Here is a 16,543-nt window from a genome sequence, read left to right as displayed (position 1 = left end):
CAGAAGGGTCTTCTCCCTTCTGGACGGTCCGGGCACGAGCGGTGTTGTGGCTCCGCCCCCTTCTACGCGTCATCGCGTAGCTCCACCCCGTCACATGTGCCGATTCCAGCCAATCAGGAGGCTGGAATCGGCAATGGAATGCACAGAGCCCATAGTGCACCATGGGAGAAGACCTGCGGTGCACCATGGGAGAAAACCGCAGTGCATCCCTGGGAAAGGACCGGCGACCATCTTGGGAGAAGAATTTTATAAGTTCATCTTTAATCACATCGGTGAGTAGCAAGCGGTTTAAAAACCGCTTTAAAATGCTATTTTATGCCAGGGGGGTGACAGGGGGAATGGGCTAATGTAAAATTTTGATGTTTGCCGCGAGACAACCCCTTTAACTTTCTTCTTCTTTAACCGTTCTTTTTCAGAACAACTTGTGTGCTTTGGGTCGTTGTCTTGCTGCATCATTCATGTCCTCTTAAGATTCAGCTCAGGGCCCGATGTCCTGACATTTTTCTTTAGAATTTGCTGTGTTAGTATAATTTACAATTCATTGTCCAATCAGTGATGAGAAGCCTTCCTGACCCAGATGCAGCAAAACAGGTTCAAACCTTGTGCTACCATCACCGTGTTTCACAGATGAAGTTTTTATGCTGTAATACAGTGTTTTTTTGTTCTTCAAACATAATGCTTCTCATTTCAGCTAAAAAGCTCTATTTTGGTCTCATCCATCCACAAAACATTATTCCAGTAGCCTCCTGGCTTTTGCAGGTGATCTTTAGCAAACTGCAGACAGACAGCAATGTTCTTTCTGGAGACAAGCAGCTTTCCCCTAGCATGCCATACACGCCACTGTTGTTTTTGTCCTCCTGATGTGGGAAAGTCTTTGAGTTGCTTAGAGGTTACCTTAGGTTCCTTTGTGACCTCACAGACTATAATACACATTGCTTTGGTGTGATCTTTGTTGGTCAACCACTCCTGGGGAGGGTAATAATGACCTAGAATTTCCTCCATTTGTACACAATCTGTCTGACTTTGGATTGGAGGAACCGACTCTTTAAAGATGGTTGGAGAACCTTTTCCAAACTGATGGGTCCTCAGAAATCTCCTTTGTTTATTCCATGACACCCTTCCAAATGTGTTGTGAGTTCAGACTTTGATAGATCACTGCTCTTTAATTTAAATAGGTCACCCACTCACACTTCTTTGTCATCCCATTGATTGAAAATACGTGCCTCTAATTTCACCTTCAATGTATCTGCTAATCCTAAAGCTTTTCATATGTTTGCCACTGACAGACATGTGATATTGAATCATTTTCTTCAATAAATAAATGACCAAGTCTAATATTTTTGACCCATTTGTTCAATTCGATTTTCTTTGTCTTTTAGGAATTGTGTGAAAATCTGGTGTAGTTTTAGGTCAAATATAAGTACCACTGTATATATAATTGGGGATTTTCAAAACATTAATCCCAATTAGCTATTGCCAGAAACCAATTAGTTTCCAGAGCAGGGAGGGGCCTAATGAAGGCCCTCAGGACTGCAACCTTTGTAGTTTAACAGGGCCTAATAGGATGCCTGTCAGTTTTATACTTTCCAGCATAATACGGGGTAAAGTAAAAACATATCTGCGTACAGGGCCGTAACTAAAGGCTCAGGGGCCCAGGTACAAAAGTTCAGCTTAGCCTACAGCTGCAAAATGAATTGACATACACGATCTAGCCCATTGGCTTAAGATTTCCAAAGCTGACTCATTTCCTGGACTACATAAAAATTTGTTTGGAGCCCCTTAACCTAATTTCACATGGATGAGTTCGATATGGGGTTGTGAATCACAGCCCAATATTGCACTCGCCTGAGATTTTGCAATGGATGTGAAGCATTTTTGCATCAAAAACGTCTCGCATCACTCTGGGGAAGTAGCGATCCTCCGCTGCGGCTGACAATGGGGAAATCTTGCATTGCATTATGTGGACCTAGCACGTTGTGCTTTGCTACTGCCGGCCCTATTGAAGACAATGAGAGATGCGATGCAAGAGCACGCAGAAAGATAGGGCTGCAGAGACCGCATATCTCTTGTATATAATTAGATATGTACAGCTGGTATAAGTTATATATCTCCTGTATATTTTCCAGCAGGATAATATATGGCAGCACAGGAGCGAGTATGTGAGGGAAAGAATGTCGGGCATCGTTTGTCTAACATTCGTTCAGTGTAAATGGGCCTTTAGACTAGACACAATGGTGACCCCCACACTGGCCTCAGTAACAATAGTGACCCCCACAGCAGCCTCAGCAATAATAATAACCCCACAGTAGCCCCAATAATAATAATAACTCCCTCAGTAGCAATATTCACCTAACAGTAGCTGCAGTAGTGATATTAACCCCCTCAGTAGCAATATTAACCCAACAGTTGCATTATCATGCATGGTAAATGATGCTAAAAAACCTTTCCAGAATTGCTATTCTTTATTCATCCCCCCCCCCCCAAAAAAAAAGAATAAAAAGTGGTCAAAAACCTGTACTATATGTGTAACATAAACACCTGCCCGAGCTCCTGCATTGTAAGTTGTTTCCACACATTTACATTTTGGAAACCTGGCCGCTCAACCTATCAGAGACTTGACCTTTTAATCAATCTTTTAGTCTAAATGTTTGCCCAATGAAGAGTCTCGAGCAGTGAACGAGGCAGGGGTAGGTTTAGTGTGACCAATGGGAGGGCAGGGATTGCTATTTGAACTTTAGCTCAAGCCATTTATTGTAGATTCTCCAACCTGTTGTATATTGTTCTGACTATGATTACCTGATCTGTTCTGTTTTTACCTGATTCATGTTCTCTGGATTCTGACCTTGGATTTATCTGGCGACCAGTTTCTGTCTTTCTGGTTCCTGTAATCCTCTTGGTATTTGATGTATTCTGCTCCTGATTCTAATATTGTATTATCCTTTGGCTTTGACATATTCTGCTTTCTTGGTACCGACCTCTGGCTTGTTTGACTTTGTCATCTGTGCACTACATCAATCAGCATCTACTCTGGAGACCCACCTAAGGTATTCACAGCAGGGAGGTCATATCCCTTAATAAGGTGCTAAAGGGTAAGGACCTGCATCAACCACTCTTCTGAGGTCTTCAGAAATCTCTTTTGTTTGTGCCATGTTACACTTTCACAAACATGTTGTGAAGATCAGACATGGATAGATCCATGTTCATCAAATAGATCGCTCACTCAGTACCATACGTCACCTGCCAGTAGCTGCAGCCACAAAGACGAGGAGGCAGGACCCGCCTTCACCTCCTCCTGTGCCCTCCTGCTCCTCATAATGACATGATGGAAAGAAGCTCTCTCTAAGTGGGCCTCGGCGATGGTAGTTCAGAGTCCCTACCACTCTCATCGCAGTCACAAAGCCCAAAATGCAGGGTCTGCATTCTTAAAATCAGTGAGGATCTCAGCGGTCATTCCCCAACTGAACAGCAAGTTATCTCATATTCTACAGATAGGGAATAACTTGCTGCAGTAGCAACAGCCCTTTAAAGGTATATTCAGACACTGCAATCTTGTTGTGATTTTTTCTCCCAACTACACGAAAACTGAACAAATGGCTGAATTTTTGCTAAACAGTGGCAAAACATGCTGCCTATTTTCATCCATGTTCCTGCATTTCCTTCTCTTCACTGTCCTCTACAATACCCCTAGCACCTTCTGTGAATGCCTACCCTAAAGTTACCCTGCCAGCATTGTCTTCCATGTCATTATCCTCCATCGCTGAGCACTTGGCATCTTTAGACCCCCCTCTAAACCCACAAGGCTACTGCCACCTGATTTTTTTATGTTTTTTTTGGGGGGGGGGGGGATTCTGACATTTGCCATGAGGCTCCATGATTTCTATGTATGCCCTCACACCCACTCACACCTGATTGTCATGCCATTGATTGAAAGCATTTGACTCTAATATCACACTGCAATTTTTCTGCTAATCCTAAAGATTCACATACTTTTGCCACTCATAGACAAGTGAGATTGGTTCATTTCCCTCAATAAATAAGTGACCAAGTCCTTAATTTTATATATATATATATATATATATATATATATATATATATATATATATATACACACCGGTATATATATGTAAATTTGACTCATTTGTTTGATTTCGTTCTCTTTATCTACTTTTTAGGACTTGTGTGAAAATCTGATGTAGTTTTCAGTCAAATATAAGCAGGCATATAGAAAATTTTGAAGGGTTCACAAATTTTCAAGCACTGCTTTATATTGTGCAAAAAGTAGTGAAAACATAAAAAAAATCTATAAATTTTGTATTCCTATTAACACTTTTCAAACCCCTAAATAGCCACTTCCTCAAAGGGTTAAAGAGGGTAAGAAAAGTGAAGATGATATGGAGAGAATGGGGCAGTAGGAGCCTGACTGATATCTCCTCAGTCTGTTAGATGTAAGGCTCATCCCGGTCAAAACCTGACTTACATGTAAATGTCTGAGGCTGATTAGACACGCCGTGGAGTCCATCCAGTCAGCTTATTCTGGACCCTCTGGTTGCTGGGTCCCAGCCAGAAAATAGAGCTAAATACTGGACATGATAGATTAAGACATCAAAAAGTGCTTTCTGCCAGTTTTACTGCCCATCTGTTTTGACATTATTTTTGCTATTTTGTCCCTAAAGATTTCATTATCAGCAAAACTTTAGCTGTAATATTGAGTGTGGGGCTGTTGTAATATATGAAGTTATATTAGTACTGTGCATTAAAGACAAAAATAAATAGCACTGAGATATTAAAGCTTACACCATAAATCTAACATTGTATATTCCCTTATGAGCGAGGATTTGCACATCACATACTTTACATTGTTCATTTTCTCTAATCAGGTTGATACATTTATAGTTACGACAAAGAATATAGGAAGAATCTCACATATTGAAATAAGCCATGATGGGAAAGGATTGGGTGAGTTTCCATTGTGTTGGAATGCATTTACAGAACGTTGCGATGCTACTGTGTAAAATGTGAGAGTTAATGCCAGTACTTCCATATGGAGTTGAATATACTATGCAGTTGAAGGCCATATGAAAGAAAATGTAAGGTAAGAAGTTATAATGAACTGCCTGATCAATTAATCCAGTGTTGAGTTACTTTTATAAGGTCAGGTTCACTTAGTGAAGCATTTGCAACTTTCTAGCCAAAACTAGGATTGGGTACATAAAAGATGAGAAGTATGGGTCATTCTTTTATATTTTTACTCTATGTAACATAATTGACTGAGATAAAATAAAAAAACATCAAAACCTGCCCTGAGGAATTCTGACCCAAGCAGTATATCAAGCGATTGTACAACAAGTGCACAACAATCGCTCTGTGTAAAAGCAAACACTTGTTTGTACACTTAAGCAACTATTTTGATTGACTATTCAGTTGATAGTGGTCCTGTGTTATGCCATCCTTAGGGTGGCTAAGGAAATCACACGATTTCCAGTGCTGTGAGGCTGCGAGAAATCGCTAAATTATGAAGCCAATGGCTCTATGCACATGTGCGATGTTTTAATGATTGCGATGTAGCATTAAAACAAAACCGGCAAGTCCATTCTTTTTGCAATCTCGCCCATTGGTTCCAAAGGGGCCGGCGGCAGCAGCGCCAGCACCATTGAAATCAATGGGAGAGGATCACGATCCTCTGCTACTGCTGTGAGAGCAGTGGCAGGGGACTCTCTGCGACAAGCATTTTTGGGAGTGGGGGGAAGAGGGCTTGAAATATAAGCCCCCCCCCTCCCTGAAAATAATTCATAACTGTAGAATAACATAAATAAAAAGGAAACATAGATCACCTTAGTAGTGCTGTTATTTCTGTCACGTCTTCTTGCAAGTCCCGGCACTCTTCTTCTGCTTCTCTTCTGGCCAGGGATTGAAAATCCCTGCCTCCTGAAAGTTCTGCCTCTGATTGGCTGAGTGCTGTCACCAATCAGAGGCAGATTGGTCACAGCACTTAGCCAATCAGAGACAACACTTTAGGAGGCGGGATTTTTTAATCCCCAGCCAGAAGAGCAGCAGAAGAAGAGTGCCGGGACTTGCAGGAAGACGCGCCAGAGATGACAGCGCTACTAAGTTGATGTATTGCTCTTTTTTCTACAGTTACTGATTATTTTTGGGAGTAAGGGGGCTTATATTTCAAGCCCCCCACCACACCCCGAAAATCCTTGTCGCGGACAGCAGTGGCAGGTGATCGCAAGCATTTCCCATTGATTTCAATGGGATTGGCGCTGCTATCGCCGGCCCCATTGAAATCAATGGGAGAAGATCACTATCTCGATTCCTTCAGCCCTGCAGGGATGGGAGGCTGTTTCCCTATGGAAATGTCTAGCATTCAGGCCTTCAGAAGGATTGCAAGAGCAATATAAGGGAGACAATTACATTCCAATATTGCTCTCGCCAGTGCTAGTATCATGGTAGTCCATACAATTAGGTTAGACAAGTTTCAGGGGAGTAGCTAAAAGGGGTGTAGAGGTCACAGTTGCATCCAGGCCCTGGTGCCTTGACGAGCACAAAAGCCCCTTTGGCACATAAAAAGATATGATTATTATAAATGTACGTGATAGGTGGGGGACTCTATGACAAATTTGCAGTTGGACATATCAGCTTCAAGTTATTCTTTAACTAGTTTACACACATAAGGTAAAATGCAGTGTTGTTCCCGATGTTTTGAGTCGGGTTGCTTTTTGGTCCAATGACAGTTCTTTAAATGCAATCTGCTATAGGTTTACCTTCTTTTCAGGCATTTTCCTATAGACTTTTTTTATAGGAATAAAATTGAAAAAATATATGTGCATATATCAAAAGCCATCCAAATAATTCTTGTAAAAACACATTAAATTCATTCCTTTTTATTTTTTACAAGCCTCAAAAATCCCATTAAAAAAGTCCCTGTGAAGTAAGCCTATATGAGTAAATACAGATTGGTAGAACTGTAAAATGTAAAATCCTGAGAAAATATTTCCTGAATGGTAGGTTAACCTAATGTGAACTCATCTTCTGCCAAAAAAGGCTAGAATTCATTGTAACTTCCTACATTATTTATGTCACAAAAGGTGAACTGAACGCAGAAAGACGCCAGCGAGCCCTGGACAAATGGGTGAGCTTAGAAGGGAAATCATTTTCCTAATCAGCTTTAAGGTAGAGATCCCTCAGGCACAGCCAGTTGAGAGCAGCCAAGCGAGCATTGCTATTTACTGGGACAGAAAATTAACTGAGATCAAACAAAGCTCTGCAAGAAATAATTGAGTACCTGTTAAATCTGTTAATAAGTGAGTAACATTGCACAAGGATATCCAAGGCAAAAACTAGGCAAAAGTCTACTAATATTTGGGAAACATTTGGTTGCTTCAGAGATTATCGCTGCTCTTTGTATTCACTCTCAGGCTCATCTGTTCTTGATATATTGCTTGTCTTTTGAAATATTTCCAAGTTCGCATGCATGATTATGAAATCTAAAGGTATATATTTCAATACAGAAGGATTGCAGGCATCAGTGCACAAATAGAGCTTACAGGGGATGTCCGAGTTGTACCATCTTGGTACAACCCCTACCCCATTAAGTCATATAACAAATTGTCATTTACTCACATTTCCCCACTCCTGTTGCATCCCATGCTGGTGCTCAGTCCCTTACTTTGTCTCTGTTTATAGCTGTAGTCCTGCCTGCTTTATGGGACATCAAACTCTGTTATTGGCTGCAAGACCCTATGACGTCATGTGGGTCGTAGTATTACACAGCTAATGTAAATATTGTCAGTGCCTCAATCATGACCTCAAGTGCCATTCTATAGGATATTCTCAAATCATGATATGTTTGGGGAGGTGAGACCTGGAACTTGGGCAACACTGACTTATACCATATACTGCAATACTTCAGGCACTTCTGCAGGCATTCTATTATTGCCTTAACACCTTGCACTTAACCACCATCACTACTACTGCCGCCTCCATTGTCATCTTTACTGTTAACTTTAAAACCTGCTTACAATGCCCACTTCTGCTGCACTCTATTCATATCAGCCCCTCTCTCCTTTCTTCGTCAATGCACTCTTCACTTTCTTAATATACCTTAATCCCCCTGATGTCACAGAGAAACATAACAACTGCCCCCCAGGTCCTCCCGGCCTGTTTCTGGGTTACTTTGTCGCCTGGCTCCCCCACTTCCTATCCTGCAAAATCCCAACCCTCATCGTAGGGGACTTTAATATCACCACAAACGACCCCATCTCCTCATCTGCTTCTATTGCTCACCTCCTCCCTCAATATCTCACAACTCACAACCTCTCCCACTCACAGGGATGGCAATACTCTTGATCTGGTCTTCCTCCATCTCTGCTCTGCTTCTTACTTCACTTATTTTCCTCTCCCGCTCTCAGGCCATAACCTCTCTCTTTCTCCTTCAAGCTCCCTAGCATCTCCCCAGACCCTTCTACCTACTGTACATACAGGAACCTTGAGGCTGTTCACATCCAAAACTTTGCTGAGACCTTACAGTACTCTCTGTCACCTATCTCTCTCCTCTCTTGCCCAACCTGGCTGCCACACATTACAACACTATTCTCAAACATGCCTTTGATGAAGGTGGACCCCCCCACCCCCATGACTGAAGCCATGTGATGCAGACTGCGGCAACCCTGGCTTATGTCTCAAAAGCACTTCATCCCACAATGCTCAAGGTGTGCTGAACAGCTGTGGAGAAAGTCACAAAAGGCGCAGACTTTCTCCAATTCAAATTCCTGATCAGAACCTACAACCCAGCCCTCCACCATGCAAAACAAGTCTCTTCACCTCCCTCATCTCCTCACTATCCCACAACCCTAAACGACTCTTTGATACTTTTCACTCCCTTCTCAGCCCTAAATTGCAGCCCCCCCGTGATGGATCTCAGTGTGGAAGAGCTGGCTGCTTACTTCATAAAGAAAATCAACGACATCCGGCAAGAAATAACCTCCCATTCCCTGTCTTGCACCGACCCTAGTCTCTTCAGTACTGCATCTAGCTCCTGCTCACTCTCTGTACTCAAACCAACAACAGAGGAAGAAATCTCCAGGTTGATTTCCTCAGCTCGCCACACCAACTGTGCTAGCACATCTTCCCTGACACCTCCTCAGGTTCCTCTTCCCGGTGGTTATCTCCCATCTCACTACTATTTTCAACCTCTTTCTGAACTCTGGCACCCCCCCCCCCTCATTCAAATATCGCTATTGCTAAAGAAACTGACTCTTGACTCGACCAGTGCTGCAAATTACCGACCCATCTCAAATCTCCCCTTCATCTCCAAACTATTAGAATGCCTGGTTTACTTCTGCCTTATAAGCTATCTCTCAGAAAACTCTCTTCTTGACCCCCTACAGTCCAGCTTCCACCCCCTACACTCGACAGAAACTATCCTTAAAAAAGTGTTGAACAACCTCTTTACGGCTAAATCGAGGGGTGACTACTCCCTACTGATCCTCCTCAATCTCTCTGCAGCATTTGACACTGTTGACCACAAACTTCTCCTCAATATGCTTCGCTCAATCAGCCTAAAGGACACTGCTCTCTCCTGGTTCTCCTCCTACTTGTCTGACCGCTCATTCAGCATATCCTTTGCAGGCTCTACTTCCTCCCCTCTTGCCATTTCTGTTCGGGTCCCCCAGGGCTCGGTCTTTGGCCCCCTCCTCTTCTCCATCTAGACAGCCATCAGTAGATTTAGCTATCAGTACCATCTCTATGCTGACAACATCAAGTTATATACCACTTCCCATGGCATCACAGCACCATGTCTTCAGAATGTGACTGACTGTCTGTCCGCTGTCTCTAACACCATGTCTTCTCTCTACCTAAAACTGAACCTCTCAAAAACTGACCTGCTGGTGTTTCCGCCCTCTACTAACCAACCTCATCCTGACATCTTCATCTCAGTGTGTGGCACCACCATAACTCCCAGACAGCATGCCCGCTGTCTTGGGGTTATAGTTGACTCTGATTTCTCCTTTACCCCTACATTCAATCTCTTTGTCTGTGTGTAAAGCATCCCTCACTCTCCACATCGCCATACCGTGCACATCTCCAGCCCCTTTACCTTCTGTATCACCCCATTATCTGTAGTATGTAAGCTTGTTGGAGCAGGACCCTTACCCCTACTGTTTCCATCAACTAATTACTACATGTAACCGTGGATATGCTACTGCTCTTCCTGTTTTGTAAGCCCTGCAGAATATGTTGGCGATATAAAAATAAAGATGATTATTATTATTATTATTACATACTACAGGTACATATTAATAAACAGAAATACATGGAAGCCCTGGGGGCCATCACATGACCGCAGGCTGCCATGACTCTTGAATGGCACCATGCAATCTCATTGTGGGGGGCTATTTGGGACATTTTTATTTCGGCTGTCAGAATTAACAGCTGCATTTAAATAGTTAACAGCCATGATTAAAGTCATTTCTGATCACGGTTGTTGTGACTGTGTGCCAGCTGTCAAAGACAGCCATAACCCACCGTGTATGGAGCAGACTAGGCTGCTAAACCCACTCCATACAATCCTTGTGCACATCCCCTATACATGTATGGCAGGTGTCACCAAGATTTGCTTCTACTGTATTGTTGCAGCTATGACGTATGTGCAAGGACCTTATTAATTCTGTAAGGACTCTATTAACTAGTGAACGTGTAACGCCCAATTGTCAATTAATTCATACATTTCTAGGAAGAATAACACAGGAAATCAAAATGCAAATTTTGAATAAAAGGTGTTCCAGTATTTTTGTTTCATGGGGTATTTACTAAGATAGATGTGTCAGAAGAGTCCTGTTTCATAAATACTGAAATAATAGCTAGAAGCTGATTGGCTGCTTAAGGCAACTGCTCCATTTGTCCTTTGTGCTTGTTTTGATAACTCTCTCCCACTGTGGTTGCCTTTCTATGAGAGGAATCATATGGCCACAAAGTTTTAAATGTTTCTACCGCAATGTAATTTTATGTTAATAATACATCATTCTTCCGATCAGGTGATGGTTGGTTCCTAGAAAAGGTGGAGATTGTTACAGAACCGACAAAAGAATCAGCTGTGTTCCCCTGTAACAGGTAACCTTCATGGAGAGCCAATCCTTGCTTTCTAGTTTATTTCTGGTTTTCTCGTATTGAATATGGTGAAGCGTATAATGACTACTAGAGCACCTGAGCCCTTACCGTATGTCAGTACCCTGAAAGAGGAATTTAATTTCATTTAAAGGGTATATTTGACTTGGGCTTGTGATTTGTAGAATGATAAGGATTAGAGATGAGCGAGCATACTCGCTAAGGGCAATTGCTCGATCGAGCATTGTCCTTAGCGAGTACCTGCCCACTCGGAAGAAAAGGTTCGGCTGCCGGCGTGGGTGACAGGTGAGTTGCGGCCACGAGCAGGGTGGAGCGGGGGGGGGGGGGGGAGAGGGAGAGAGAGATCTCCCTTCCGTTCCTCCCCACTCTCCCCTGCCGCTCCCTGCCCGCCCTCGGCAGCCGAATCTTTGCTCCCGAGCGGGCAGGTACTCGCTAAGGGCAATGCTCAATCAAACAATTGCCCTTAGCGAGTATGCTCGCTCATCTCTAATAAGCATGTAATGTATATACAAGTGTACTGTCCATGTGTGAATACACAGCAGTAGGGCACGGGGTTTACTGGAAATCTCTAATGCTGCTGCACAACATGCTGAATGTTGATCTTTGACTCAGGGCTGAAATAGTCAAACATGTTTGTCTCCCATTCTGCGGTCATGATAATCACGGCCGGATAGCGGGAAAAAACGAAACGATCGATTTCAATGGATTTCCATGGTTTCGTTTTTACTATTGGGATTCTCGCCCATTAACCCCTTGAGTGGCGGGTTTCCTACCACCCTGTCGTACCCACCAGGGCAGGTTCTTTAAATGGTCTAATCATTTAATTTCATCTAATTTTGCAGTCGCGTTCCAAGAGCTATAACTTTTCCATTTTTCCATTGACACGGCCATATGAGGGCTTGTTTTTTGTGGGACAAGTTTTACTTTTTAATTGCATCATTTTTTGGTATATATAATGTATTGCATAACTTTTGTAAAAAAATTTGTAGGGAGATTGGGGGAAAAAAAGAAATTCTGCCATTTTTTTTAAGATTTCATTTTTACGGCGTTCAGCGAGCAGAATAAATGATGTAATAACATTATTCTCTGAGTCACACGATTCCGGCGACACCAAGTTTATATGTTTTTTTATGTTTTGCTATTTTTGTACATTTTAAGCATTTTGTTTTTAAAGGCTTGCTTTTGTGTCACCACATTCCAAGAGCCGTATTATTTTTTTTTCCCATTGCCGGAGCCCTAGAAGGCCTTGGTTTTTGCGAGATAAACTCTAGTCTGCATTTATCTAATTTTTAGGAACATGTAAAATTTTGATTACTTTTTATTCCATTTTTTCTAGAGGCAAGATTAACAAAATCTGTAATTTTGGCATGTTTTTTATTTTTATTTTTCACTGCATTCTCTGAGCAGTATAAATAATGTATTAAAGTAATTCTACAGGCCGGTACGATTATGCCAATACCAAATTGTAAGAGTTTTTTTCTTTTTCGCTACTTTTTCACAGTTTAAAAAAAATAATTATTTTTATTGCTGCATTCAAAAACCCCTAGCATTTAATTTTTTTTATCAACGGAGGTGTGTAAGGGTTTTTACCTTGCGGGATGAGTTGTACTTTTTATTAGTACCATTGATTGATCTGTGCAGAATTTTGATCACTTTCTATTCTGCTTTTTTGTATAGTGAGCTTTTTTTTGCCATGTTTAAAAAAAATTTTCCATGCTGTGCACCCTGCAGATTAACCTCTTCCTGCTCCAGGACGTACATTTACATGCGTCGAGGTATGTATGAAGAGAGATCGCGGCGCAACCTCTCTTCATACAGCGTGGACGTCGGCTGTTTTTTACAGCTGACACCCGCGGGCAATAACTGCAATTGTACAGCATTACGTCATACTGCAAGAGTGATCAAAGCATCACTAGTTGTGGTCCTCCAGGGAAACTTTAAAAAAAAAAAGTTAAAATAAGATCAATAAAGTTTTATTTATTGTAAAAAAAAAGAATAAAAGTTTAAATCACCCTCCTTTTACCTTATCTATAACAAAAGAATCTAAATAATAAAGCAAAAATGTGTATTTCGTATTGCTGCGTCCGTAAAAATCCAATCTATCAAAGTAGTGCATTATTTACCCCATATGGGGAACGTAGTCCAAAAAAAAACACCAGAAATGTACTTTCAGTCACCCTGTCTCTGAGAAAAAATGCTATAAAAAGCGATCATAAAGTCATATGTATTCCGAATTGGTACTAACGTAAACTACAGGACATCCCGCAAAAGATGAGCCCTCGCTCAACTACGTCGACAGAAAAATAAAATCATTATTACACAGAAGATGCAGCAGAAAATAATTTAAAAAAATTAAATGTCTTTGAAAAAAATACAAGTACTACAGCAAAAAAAAGGTACACAAGTTTGGTATCATAGTAATCGTACTGACCCATAGAATACACTATATGGTATATTAAATAGCAGGATTGAAAAATACAACTCGTCCCGCAAAAAACAAGCCCTCATACAGCGACGTCGATGAATAAATAAAGGAGTTATGATTTTTTTTAAACGGGGAGAGGAAAAAACGAAAATGGAAAAAAAAAGGGGGGGCACGTCATTAAGGAGTTAAATAATGTCCTAACTTCCTTCTCTGGGTCATTACGAATGCATGAATACCACATGTGCAATTTTTGTTTTTAATTTTTTACTAAGCAAAGGGAGAAAGAAAGGTGTTTTTATTTTTATTTTTTCAACTTTTTTAAAATGTTTGTCCCTTTAGGGGGCTTCCATAGAGACCCATCAGGACCCCCTGATCACATTGCGGGGTTCCGATAGTGTCAGCCTTTTACATGCTGCTGTCAAATAGACCGCAGTATATAAAGGGTTAAAAAGCAGAGATCTGAGGTTTTCTCTGTTCCCTGCTGTGTAAGAGCTGGTCCCTGGCTGTCCTCTGACAGAGGGAGCCCCCTCCCTCTGTCAGCCCTCAACATGCTGCGGTCGCATAGACCGCGGCATGTAAAGGGTTAACACAGCAGAGATCAGACGTTTTCTCCATTCTCTGCTGTGTAAGAGCTGGTGCCTAGCTATTGTCTGACAGCCCAGCATCAGCTCTCTCTACCACAGAGAACATCGGCCGGCTTCTGACAAGCCTATGGTCTCTGTGGCAACCTGTAAACAAAGCAGTGCAGGAGTTTAAAAAAAGAAGCTGGAAGTTGCCGACATATCGGTAATATCTTCCTGCTTCTTTTTTTAAAGTCCTGCAGTGTTCTGTGGGTCTGTGCAGGCAGAGCACAAGCTTATGGCATTGCGCTCTGCAGGTCCTATAGTGAAACATATCCTGGAAAGCTTCCAGGCTATATCACTATGGGCAGTGGAGCACATCCTGGAATATTTACGGACGTGCCACTCAAGGGGGTTATTTGTACGGGCAAGAAAAGACAGGACCTGCCCTATCTTTCCCACATGTAATGAATACTATGTGCGGGAAAGATCAGGCGACACATATTTTCCTGCTATTTTTTTCAAGCTCCTGCTCTATGGTGCAGAGTTTGAATTGTCAACAATAAATCTCATTCATGCGCAACCATGCTCCGTGCCGGCAAGCCTAGTTGGACATACGGCCATCTGAAACCAGGCTAAGGCTTTATTCACATGAGTGTATATCGGCCGCATTTTCACAGTCGGACAATATACACGATTATCTAAGGAATTGGTTTCCAATGCATTCACATGGGTAAATATGTGGTGTGTAAAAACATTGCACCTTAAAAAAAGAGCATACTCGACTAAAATCTGCGCCGGCTATTATATGCTTGGCACAAAGATAGTTCTGGTTCTATCTTTTGATAAATATATGCTGGCGGCTCCAATAGACTCTGGCGCGGAGTTTGAACTGCCATCGAGGGACAAGAAATCTCCTTCATTCAGGCGCGACTACGCTCCATACTACCAAGTGCAGCCGCACACTCGGCACCGTGTTTTCAGCCTGAGGCCAAGTCCTGGAGATACTGAAGACCAAGACCAACAGTCATTTCTTTCATCTGACATCTTTGCCATTTCACAAACTATAAGTTATGTTAGATAGTTAGCTGGTCAGCCTTACTGTATGTAGATAGAGGTCCACTTTGAAGGCTGTACGCATAATAAGTTATGTATTAGATGGTTGATTTTTTTCGCACAATGTAGTCTGATACCCTGTTGGATAAAAATGGGACTTCATTAATGCCAATGTTACTGTGTGTCACAACTGACCATCTCTATCCTCCGCATTTAAGGTGGCTGGCTGAAGATGAAGATGACGGATGCACAACTGTACAACTTTACCATTAACGAGGGTTAATCAAAGCTCGCTCTATTCATTTCTACCATTATCCATCCAACCAGTCTGACGGCTCCTTGTATCTCCTTCTCATCATATATTATTTAGACTGAAGGCTGTGGGCCAGAAGTATTTGTAGTACTACTTCAGTATCTTTTTCTCACTCTACTATATTTCTACTCATATATTATGTGCTAAAGTGTCATAATCATGTTAGTTTAGCTGGCTGCCTCCATCTTTTCAGTTATTGCATCTACTGCACCTACAGAACATGTATGAGAAATCTTCGATTAGGGAAGCAAAAAAAGTCAGCAGGACAACCAAGGCAGATGCAACATCCTATGATGTCATGGTTGGGATGACCCACACACTAATGACGCCACAGTATGGCGACCCCATAAAGACGTTGACACATCATACCATACCTATAGTGCCATTTATATTCCTTCTGCTTTCCAAAGCTTTATAAGTTACATGTTTTTGAAGATTATATGATAATATGCAATATCTATACAAAATAAAATGATGTGATGTTTGATTAAAATGGCATATATTTGAACAAAATTATATTATTATACATTGTGTAAAATATTTACCAATTTGTATGTTCTAAACTGGCCCAAGTACTCATTAAAGGGAGTTGGTCACCATCTCTCTGCAGCCCCCACTGAGAGCAGTATAAGGTAGTGACAGTCACGCTGATTACAGTGATATGTCTGTTGTGTAGAGCTGTGTAGTAGTTTGGGAGAAACTTTCTCTATTTTGAGTTGGTTGTCCTTGCGGTAGCCCATAGGCCATCACCCCATATGGAATTCCAGAAGTCACATGTGTGTCATGACCAAGAGATGGTGAATCTGTGCCTCATTTTGTGTCGTCAGACAATTATCAATCAGATTTGAAAAATGGGTGGTGTTTTGTCTAATTTTCCATGTTATTGTTTTCACATGGGACATGGAGTCTCACAATAGGCAGTCAGCTCATTATCATCACAAGAAGAATTCTACTGAAAGGTAACACTTCCATTATACAGCAAAGAGGAGATCACAAAGGATCCATCATTGACAATAGTTGATAAATACAGCTCACCTCTTTCCCCTCTCTGCACAGGTCACA

The 16,543-nt window shown here is 41.7% G+C and overlaps 1 protein-coding gene across 1 annotated transcript in view; it reads left to right on the top strand.

Annotated features, from left to right (window-relative positions):
- LOC136578685 (lipoxygenase homology domain-containing protein 1-like) overlaps window positions 1-15,893 on the top strand; it is a 119,726-nt gene extending 103,833 nt beyond the window's left edge. The window contains exons 16-18 of the mRNA XM_066578874.1: window positions 4,878-4,956; window positions 11,037-11,112; window positions 15,387-15,893. Coding sequence (XP_066434971.1) covers window positions 4,878-4,956; window positions 11,037-11,112; window positions 15,387-15,441 — 210 coding nt within the window. The 3' untranslated portion in view covers window positions 15,442-15,893. The remainder of the gene's footprint in view (window positions 1-4,877; window positions 4,957-11,036; window positions 11,113-15,386) is intronic.
- Window positions 15,894-16,543: the final 650 nt, after the last annotated feature.

Source organism: Eleutherodactylus coqui, chromosome 9 (assembly GCF_035609145.1).
Source record: "Eleutherodactylus coqui strain aEleCoq1 chromosome 9, aEleCoq1.hap1, whole genome shotgun sequence".
Lineage (NCBI taxonomy): Eukaryota > Metazoa > Chordata > Amphibia > Anura > Eleutherodactylidae > Eleutherodactylus > Eleutherodactylus coqui.
Note: the sequence above shows the minus strand (reverse complement) of the source record. Positions and strands in the feature narration are given on the sequence as shown.